This window comes from Maylandia zebra, linkage group LG22 (genome assembly GCF_041146795.1).
Source record: "Maylandia zebra isolate NMK-2024a linkage group LG22, Mzebra_GT3a, whole genome shotgun sequence".
Classification (NCBI taxonomy): Eukaryota; Metazoa; Chordata; class Actinopteri; order Cichliformes; family Cichlidae; genus Maylandia; species Maylandia zebra.
The window spans coordinates 21,740,291-21,750,444 of NC_135187.1; the positions used below are offsets into that span (position 1 = coordinate 21,740,291).

Below are 10,154 nucleotides of genomic sequence, written 5' to 3' on the forward strand. Positions count from 1 at the left end.
CACCCACCCCTTCCTCCATCTTCATCTGCATCCCGTAGTTTCCGCCAAACCTCTCCAACGCCGACGCTAACCTCATTTCTGCAGATAAGCTACCAGACCACGTACAGTATTTTTGTTTGTGGATGCAGCTCTAACAGAACAGACAAGTTGAGGTCAGACTCCCCCCCCCCACCCAACCCTCCACTCCCCGCACCTCCACATAAACAAAGGAGGACTGCACGAAAACTTCTTCAGGGCACATTTAAGAGGAGCGCGCTGCCTGAATAAGTCTTTGGTAAATGTCAGCGAATGAGGTTCAGTGTTCAGACCTGAACTTTGTCTCACTTTACATAATAACATTATTGCTACGATTCAATAAACCGGCACTTCTATTAAGTCCTGATTAGTTTTGTGAGCTGGTATCATCCTCAACATGATACGAACGCACAACCTGAGGAAACTGCAACATTAGAAAGAGTAGAAAAGGTTTTCCCAGTGTATCTTTTTTTGTCTCTCCAGATTTTGTTTTACTTGAACTAAGAACACATGTGTCGAGCAAATGACTTACCTGACAATATATAACAAAGACAACGATGCTTTTCTCATGATTGAAACTGCGGTACGTGTGATAAGAATATCAATACCATAACAGGAACAGTTTAAAATGAGCACAAAATACGCGTCTGTACCAGAAGTGATCATAACTTTCTGAGCTTTTTACTTTGAGCAGTGAATCAGTATACACTTTTAAAGTTTATCACAATATCTACTACATGCATCAGAATCAGGATCAGAATTATGTTTAGTAAAAATAAAATATGTTTAATAAAAAAAACTGTGGTACGGAAATTGATTGTCTGGCATTTACATCAGATTTGCACAGTAGATGCGTCTGTGCAAACTTAACTACAGCTAAAGGTTAACTTGTAAATCAGATGCAGAGTTACTTACCAAAAGTGGTAATCCCAATGCCCGTTTTATCAAACAGCAGGAAGGCAACCATGAAAAGTGAGTCTGGGGCACACAGCACCGATTCAAATGCTACAAACTCCTGAAAGGAGATCAAGCTAGGAGAGAGAAGGACAGAGGGAAAGAGGATAAGTAGGTCTGTAACAGACGGTTAAATGCTGCCATTTGAGCTGATTCATTACTGTGGTACGTTGTGTTTCAGGTTCCCTGTATAAATACTTCATCGGCTACGCATGTGATCATTGAGTCTTTGATATTCAATTAGCCATGTAATACATAATAAAGACTTAAGCGTAAATTACACTAATGAAATGAAATATTAAATAAAATAATTTAAAAAAACAAGTGATTTTTACACAGCATTAAACTGTAGACACCGTCATAATTACTGCCACACAGTGGCAAACCAGCACACTTGGACAAGCTATCAATCTGCGCAACACGTAATTCAAGCAGCCTTTTATCCTTTTAGTCTGTTATTCCATATGTAATGTAATAAAATCATCGAGTGTGACAGCAAGAAAATAAAACATTTTTAAAAGCTCAGTGTGTGTTCCCAGTCTGCGCTGGCAGCTAACACTGAGAGGGCCAACTTTACACCACACAAAAAAGGCTTGAAATAGGACGTTTCACATGCAGAGTGTGCCATTTTAAACAAGCAGACAGGTGTGCAGGGGCTTGGGAGCCAGTTAAGGACATCAACATAAATTTAATATAAGATGAAGCCATTATGTGAAAGCCAACAGGAGCCATGGCGAAAAACGAGAAAATGAAGGGTGAACTTTGTTTGCCACAACACTATGAGACGAGCTGAAAGTCTAGTTTTCCTATTACAGCACTTCATCTCTTTGTCACTGTTTTCCTAGAAGCCTCAATAGAGGTACACACGTCCACATGTACCATCAGCAAGCAAAAAAATAAACACAAAAACACTGCCTATGTGTGAGCCCACTGAGAGCCCCCTCAGGAAAGTCCCACTGTGGAGAACTGGACCACGCAGTCTAGCCTTTATATAGGCCCTGGTTCATAGTTGCCCTAAGTCCATTATGAATTTCACAAATGGATCTGATAATTACAGGAAGGGTCAGCGTTAATGAGCAGTCCCCGAGCATCCATCTATTAAACCCATTTCAATTTCCGAGGGGGAGTGTGGCAAGGAAGGAGGGGGGGCAGTGATTGCATTTTCCTTGTTGTTGTAATTAATTATGTTACTGATGAAATTTAGAGGTGTTTGTTTGGCCTTTAGAGTTTAGGTTTCAAGCTTGTGTGCATTTATATATACACAAAGTATAGGTTTATAACCAGAAAAAGACTGCAGTATAGAAGACTGGAGGAGGAGGCGTCGACAGAAAGTAGTGCTTTAGGAACTTATTCTTAAACATGAATCCCAGAGATCTTTCATAAAGCAGCGCTTGGATAAAAGCTTTATAGTCTTTTGAATGCAGTCTTCAAAACTACTTTTTCTCCCTTCCAACATTCGTGAAAAACCCAACGAGGCAAAGCGGCAGCGACAAAAGACACAGATTAATACCTGCTTTCAATAAAAACCCAGAAATACATTTCGAAAGATAGCATCGATACATTTCGAGAAAGGCATTGTGTGTGTGCTGGAAAGGGAGCCGCTCAAGAACAAAGGGAAGTGTGGAGAGGGGATAAAAGTGAGCGTACGGTTTCTCCTCAGCAGCAACTGAAATCAGCTGTCATTGTTTCAAAGGCAAGGCTAATTGTCTTATTAACTAAGCAGGTAGTTCTTAAGAGCAGGCCCCCGCTGATGGTAAGTAGGTGGAAGGGGGCACAAAAGCTCACTGCAGAGTCCGGGGATCTACTGTTAAAAACAAGGCTAATACCCTCGCCGCTCACACTGCTGGAATACTCACAAACTCTCCAACACCTCGCCGATCCTGTGCGACACGTGCACAGCACACTCGCAGGTTAATAAAAGGAATGTAAGCAAGCACAGCCTCAAAGACTCACAGAGAATCGCTGTTTTGAGATGGAAACAAGGGAAAATGTCAGCTATGTGTTTTTGGAGTTCTTTTCACACGCATCAATTTGCATGCACGCTGGTCATCCCGTCTGTGTTTTCCCAGACATGGATAATCAGGATATTAGTGTAACCGAGAGGGCCGTTGATCAAGAAAGGGATTGGACCACGGGGGTGGGGAGGGGTCCAGACAAGATCCAGGGGGCATCTCCGTAAAGCGCACTGAAAAACATTCCACGTGCTCATAAGCATTTACACACAACTCTGCAGCCGGGGATGAAGCTTATGATGGTTGATTAGCAAGCGCCATGACGGCTGCAAAATGATTACCATGAGGGGAAAAAAAGGGGGGGGGGGAGGGTTGCATCATTTTTTGCTATGCAGACTCAAACCCTGACGAGACCGCTCAATAATCAAATCAACCAACAGCATCTACCAACCATCAACTGCTATGGCATGTGTCCAGGGCTGCCCCATCCATGTTTGCAGGCTGGGATGAACCGCGGAAGACGGGGCTAATGTGATACTCCTCATTTGCTTACTTTACTCCATGGGATTTGTTAAATCCTTTAAACAGCAATATTTATGGGATGTATTACATGACAAAGGCTTGCATGTGTTTCTATGGATGACAGCTGAATGACACTTTTGTCATGATGCCAATTCAATGCAGTTTAAACTGTCTCCGATATGCCTGTCTGACATTACAACTATATTCCACATATATATGTTTATCTCATCTTCATCACCCAGCTTTTACTTCTGTCTTCTCTCAGCAGGCATTTAAATACACAAAAAATATACAAAAAAACCCAGGCTTGGAAATACTGTTTACAAGTAACATAAATGCATGGTGTTGCTGTGGCCCGGCTGATAGAAAGACAGCTCTCCTTCGTTGATAGTAGTGGGGGAGAGGGGCCTAGAGGGGCTTCAATAATCCCCTGTCCGTGGCATCTTGGCACTGTTACTGACAGCCTTCCACCCACCTAGAGAACACTTGCACACAGACACACCCCAAAAACCCCACATACACACACACACACGCAGGTGAGCGGTATGTGTTCGGCTTCTAGGAGTGGACACCCACCAGTCCAAGTCCAGAATGCTCGCAGCCTCTGGAAGACTGCTATTTTCCCAGCACGCTCCCTTAACAAAGTTTTTTCTTTTTTTTTTTCCAAACCTCCAAGAGTCTATGGGTGGAAGTGTTTTTTTTTTCACACTTGAACAGATGCTTCTATCAAAATATCAGGGGGAAGAAGGAACGGATAGAAAGGTAGGGAGTCGGAAAGAGGCGAATGAAATAGAGGGAGCTCAGAGTGCATTGTAGTATGTGAGTGCAAAGAGAGAGTGATGATCAGATAGGAGGAATGTGCGAAAAGTCAAACAAGAAAAAGAGAGGACATAAATAAGTTGACTGAAAGAGAAAAATCTTTAAACCGTCTTCTAGGCCTGTATGTCAGGTCCCTGGAAATTGAGGCATCTCCACCCTCAAAGCCCTGTTTCTGTTTCGCTCTCTCTTGATCTATCTATCTATCTATCTATCTATCTATCTATCTATCTGTCTCACGGGGACGGCGAGAATAAGAGGGAGAAAAGTGATTTCCACATAACAGATTGTTAGGACTGTCACTATATCCCCTGATTTACACAGTCACAGAGAGGGAGACAGAAAAATGTATTTTCACTGTTTACATTGCTCCCCCCCCCATTCCACAAACATTGAGCCACTCAGATACACACTCACACACACATTGTGTAAGAAAAATTTCTCTCGCACAACACAAAAGTAAGCGAGCGTGCCACCTCCCATCCGACCCCCTGCTAAATCTATTGTCCCCACACTCATCTTGCTGAAATGGAGTCCTACCTGGCAAAAACAGCAGCAGGCGCACTAGCTGCAAATACGCTGCACCTCATATACCGACCGAAACGTATTGTTCGCGAGTGTATTTGCATGAGATCGGGCATGCTGGATGAAAATCCAGCCGCTAAAGTGGCTTGTTTTGTCTTGCTCCTTGTTCTTTTCTGGAGCTTTGCACGGCTGAGTGCTTAAAAAGAGAAAACAAAAAAACTACGCAATTCTGTTTTCATGCTACAGGCGACGGCCCCGAGGCTGTCGCATCTCTACTTATTGTGTTTCTTCTGTGTTTGTGAGGTCTGCAGAATAATCATCTGGTCTCTTTTGCCTCATCAACTCGTTTGTCTGTTAAAGTTCAGGAAGAAAATAACACATCACAATGCACAGGCCTGTACAGCGACTATACGAAAAGAAAGTGAATCACATCTAAACTAAGTCTAAACAATATTTGGAAGAAAAAAAAAGATTTTTTTTCTTTTAAAAATGACTCTTTTTCCTGTTTTGCCCCCATATCATTTCCATTCTCTTCCACAAAACCAAAATGAGGTTTAGATACAAAGCCTGGGCCATGGGTTCCTAATAGATTTACCCTGATGCCACGGCCACCATTTATCCTGCTCCAAAGCCGCACAATGCAACTGAGTGCTCCTGAATAGCATGGGCAATTACAGTGCATGTGTGATTTTTTTTCTCTCTCTCTGTGTATGTGTGTGCGTGCGTGCGTGCGTGCATGTGTGTGAGAGAGAGCATGCACGTTGCTCTCTCTTTTTCCAATTCCAAAAACCCCCACTACTCACATCTCACTGTCCTCTGTAAGTGCAGACACACACACACACATACACACACACACCTTAAAGCAGATGTAATAACATGAAACTACACAGCCATGTGCACTTTGCTCTTTGTAGAAGCCCAGGTGGTTACCATGGCAATGTGGGCCTTTTTTTTAAATCTTTTTTGACTTACCCTAACATTTTATTACCCATCATTATGTATCATTAAATACATACATATTAATGTAAAAAACAGGGGTGATGGGGATGGGAGGGGGGAGGCGTAAGTGTGAAATTAGGGGTGTATCTACAAAAAAGCCAACACCTGACAGGGGCCTTGGTGGTTTTGATGTCTCATTGCTATATAATTCATGTATGAACGTCCCCCTGTGCATTTCTTACACCAAAGGATTAAGTCATAGGTTTGTTTATAAAATGCAAAGTAACACTAGGAGGCTAGTCACACAAGATCAAAGGGATACATAATCCATGTACTAATAGCTTTAATAAGAGTCTATCATGAGCTTACCTCCTAGCAGGTGGCTTAATATTAATAAGGCTTTTTCTTTCTCCAGTCTTGATCCACCAACCAAAAGAAACGTGCATCTAGCCAATGTCTGATTTAGGCTTCTGTGTTGAATCTATGCAACACCTACAACACAGCCTATGCAAGTGGTCAACGCAGTTGCCAACACACTATTTCGTGAGGAGTTTCTCACTTCAGTTTCATCCATTCTCTTCCAGCTAGTTCAAAACATGGCAGTAAGAGGAGCTGGAAATGCACAGGAGGAATCAATGGTACCAAACAGGCCTATCAGAGTCGCTGAGGCCTGCATTAGCATGACGTGTAGCTACATTTCTAAGATTGTGCATGTAGGGCTTTAGAAAAGTTTGTGGTCATGACGTACCTATGGCATAAACTTAACACAGATGTATTAATCCACTGTTATTCTACAGAGTGATATCGATGACATGTTGTGGTTAAGCAGAATAAAAGTAGTTCTTCCATGCTTTGAACACCACGAGCAAAGTGATATTTAGTTCTAATATATTCAAGAGAAAACAGACTTCCTATTTTTGGTATCATCAAAACTAGCTACCCCAAAAAGAGTCTAGATCAGGGGTCCCCAATCCCAGTCCACGAGGGCCGGTGTCCCTGCAGGTTTTAGATGTGTCCTTGATCCATCACAGCTGATTTAAATGGATAAATTACCTCCTCAACATGTCTTGAAGTTCTCCAGAGGCCTGGTAATGAACTAATCATGTGATTCAGGTGTGCTGACCCAGGGTGTCAAACATAAGGTCCAGAAGCCAGAATCAACCTGGCAAAGACTCCAGTCTGGCCCACTAGATAGATTTGGCAAATAAGAAGGGCATACATTTTGGACTTTTATTTGTATTTTAATAGGCTTTGCTGCTTCTCTCTCCTATTAATGAAATTGAAATTACATTTTTTTCTTATATTGAAACATCTCAGTCAAATGTGTAGTTAAACTTCTGGTGACTTCTAAGATCAAAGTAGAGTGTATGTGGCCCATCATGTAATCTCTGGTTTAGAGCCCTTAAGCAAGATAAAAATATCCACAAAAATATCTACCCTCCTAGAATTGTCTACAAAACCCTACATATGTGAAATTTTCATTGCCTAAAAGATAAATGGTACACTGACCCATCTTTCTTCTGGTCCACCACTCCAGCCAGCAGATTTGTGGCCTCATTGGTCAGCAGAATGTCCGTGTGAGCATGGAGGAAACGGCTCACAAAGTCCTGCGCCGACATGAAGTATTTCTCATTCTTCTTGACGCTGGCATACTGTAAAACAGAACATTTTTTTTATAAAAAATAAAGACACAAGGCTGAGCTTTAGAAATTCATTAAAAAAAAGAAAAGAAACCCAAATCAAAAGATGGGAGAAAACCTTCTTTGAAACTAGGCAAACTCAAAAAAGAGAACAAAACATATAAGTCAAATCCCACCTTTTCAAAAATGGCTTTCAACTCAGTGGGGTCGGCCCTCCTAGGCAGAACTGCCTGCAAAATGATGAGAGAATGTTTTGTGAATAGACATACCAAACCTATATCATCATCTGAGCCGGTCCTGGTGAGCCACATTGTAGAACAATGTTTTTTTTCTTTTTGGCTACTGGCTTGTAAACAAAGCTTTGTCTGTCTGCAACCACCTCTTACACACTGGAATGCTTTTAATCACATACCTGTGATCACATATTGTACAGTCAAGGTTTCTTAATTAGCTTTTTATGTTATTTTTATTGTTTTAGACAATATTTCTTAGGGCAAGGATGTCAAACTCATTTTACATGGTGGGCCACTTTGATCTTAAGTGGGCCGGAGCAGTGAAACTCCCCTTTCACTCAGTGTAAAGAAGTTTAACTACACATTTAGCTGTGAAGTCTTAATATAAGAAAAATACTTCATTTCAACAGTATTTCTTAGTTTTTCTAGGGGATAAAGAAATACTGCTGTGAGAAATGAAAGAAATGTGTCAGCGTGACTTAAATTGTAACAACTGAATTTGTAAAATTACAGAAAAATGAAAAGTGATATAAAAAAATATCATAAATAAATAGATAAATAAATCTACAGTAAAAAACAGGCAATTTTCTGTCATTTAATTCTATATCTATTACTTATGTACGGTGGTGTAGTATGATTATCCAGAGGTAAAGTTTTCATAAGTAAGAGAAGCAGCAAAACTTAATAAAATACAAATAAAAGTCCAAAATCTGTGCCTTTCTTCTGATTTGCCAAAGCTGTCTAGTGGGCCAGATTGGAGTCTTTGCCGGGCTGATTCTGGCCTCTGGACCTTATGTTTGACACCCCTGTCTAAAGGGAATGAATTATATATGTTGTCTATAGGTTTCTACATTTAGTTAAAGCCTCTGGAAAAAGTTTGTGAAACCTTTAGAAGAAACGTCAGTACCTCCCGTCTCAGATAAGAGCTACACACAGCTGTAGGTGATGATGATGGTGTCAAAAAACATGTTAGAAGTTTCCTCCGCTCTGCGGGAACTTCTGCACCCGGTGGGGCGTTCATAACAGAAACGCCACAACTTGTAGCATGACGCTATCCAAGGTTACCGGTGACTACAACCGACTTTTTATTAAGTAAGGTGGAGAAGAGGCCAGGGAGGAACAAGGTGGAGTTAGAAAAAGGAAAGGAAAAAAAGGAGTGAAGGAAGCGATAGCATCATTGCTGCATTTTACATCACTGTGGAAACACCACTTCATTCAGCTTATAATAAAAAATGCTGCAAGCCAAATATTCACCAACTAGCTAACCGGGACCAGTAAAGTCTCAATGTCATTACCGTGTGGTCAGTGTTAAACTCTAGCACATCCTATTAGCTGGCTAACCGGCAGTTAGCGAGCCCTCCTCCGGGCAAACGTCATGACAGGCGGAGGGCTTCGGGCCGCACACCCCCTGCACCGGGCACACATCACCGACAAGGCGACAGCTCCTGCCAGCAACACGGGGAGGTGACGTGGGGAAAACTCAGCAGCTGCTTACCTTTGTTGCCATGCTAAAGCGAGCTCACTGTCAGATAGTCCTGTTCACTTCCTCCTGCGTGACGGCGTTCCCATGGAGATTACGCGCCGGTGCAGTGCCAAAGGAAGGTGAAAGAGGATCAACCGCGCACGTGGTGCGGGCCATGGAAGGTCGGGTTGTTTTTTTGTTTTTTCAAATTGTATTTGTTTAATTTTTTATTTTATGCATTTACAGAGAGAAAGTTCTCTTGTTGGTACTGTGTCTTGTATTAATCTATTACACACTCCTAGGATGCATAGGATGCATAAGGCATAGGATGGAGCACAAGGCCTTGATAATATGTGCATGGATACCTAAGGAGTCTAAATATTTGTTTTGCCACTTTGCAAAGAAGACATTCACTATAAAATCAGTTTAGGCTCTGTCCCAGACACTAAGGTGTCACACGCTAAGCTCATTTTAAAGTTACAACTCAAAATAATCATCCATTCCTTTATAATCCTTATCCAATAAAACTTAACACACTTATTTTGACCTTTTGGCTCATATACAAACATGCATACGTACACTCACTATCAGAATTTGTTTGCCACCAGCATAGCTGTATGTAAAGAAATAGTCACATCATCATAGGTATATTGTAATGATTTCTTGTCATTTTTCTGTAAAACACATTGGAAAACTTGGAAAAGCTTTAATATGAAACAAAATCATGTTTGTGTGGGCTTATTCTTACACGCGCCAACTATCTATTGTACTGAGCAACAGAGACCTGTAGACATCAGTGTGAAAGCCTCAGTTCCTTCCTCCAGCCTTTTCTTTCCTTGCAGCAAATGATTCCTATACTTTATATCCAGCTTTTCTAGCCCATCTGTGTCTTGTGCCAGGAGGGAAAAGGTACAGAGAGAATTTCATGACTACAAAAGCAAAGGTTAACATTACTCACAGCATAAAAACAATTTAAAAGGGAGCAAAAGGGCCCTAATGGCCCGACAGTCTTCAAAGAAAATGTATTTTGCGCTCAAAATAATTCATAGCTTTTTGCTGGTGGCTTTTCAGCTTCCCGGAGACCCAGCATGAACCA

At 41.5% G+C, this 10,154-nt stretch overlaps 1 protein-coding gene across 6 annotated transcripts in view; it reads right to left on the minus strand.

The window, feature by feature from the left end:
- Positions 1 to 9,195, minus strand: part of slc25a13 (solute carrier family 25 member 13) — a 55,810-nt gene extending 46,615 nt beyond the window's left edge. The window contains exons 1-4 of one of the 6 annotated variants that reach the window (XM_076879483.1): positions 9,092 to 9,195; positions 7,540 to 7,593; positions 7,233 to 7,375; positions 931 to 1,046 (exon numbers count right to left, since the gene is read on the minus strand). In XM_076879483.1, coding sequence (XP_076735598.1) covers positions 931 to 1,046; positions 7,233 to 7,375; positions 7,540 to 7,593; positions 9,092 to 9,103 — 325 coding nt within the window. In that variant the 5' untranslated portion in view covers positions 9,104 to 9,195. Of the gene's footprint in view, positions 1 to 930; positions 1,047 to 6,092; positions 6,249 to 7,232; positions 7,376 to 7,539; positions 7,594 to 8,891 lie in introns of those variants that run through there. The other 5 variants (XM_004547905.5, XM_076879485.1, XM_076879484.1 and 2 more) reach the window with 5 other exon arrangements.
- Positions 9,196 to 10,154: the final 959 nt, after the last annotated feature.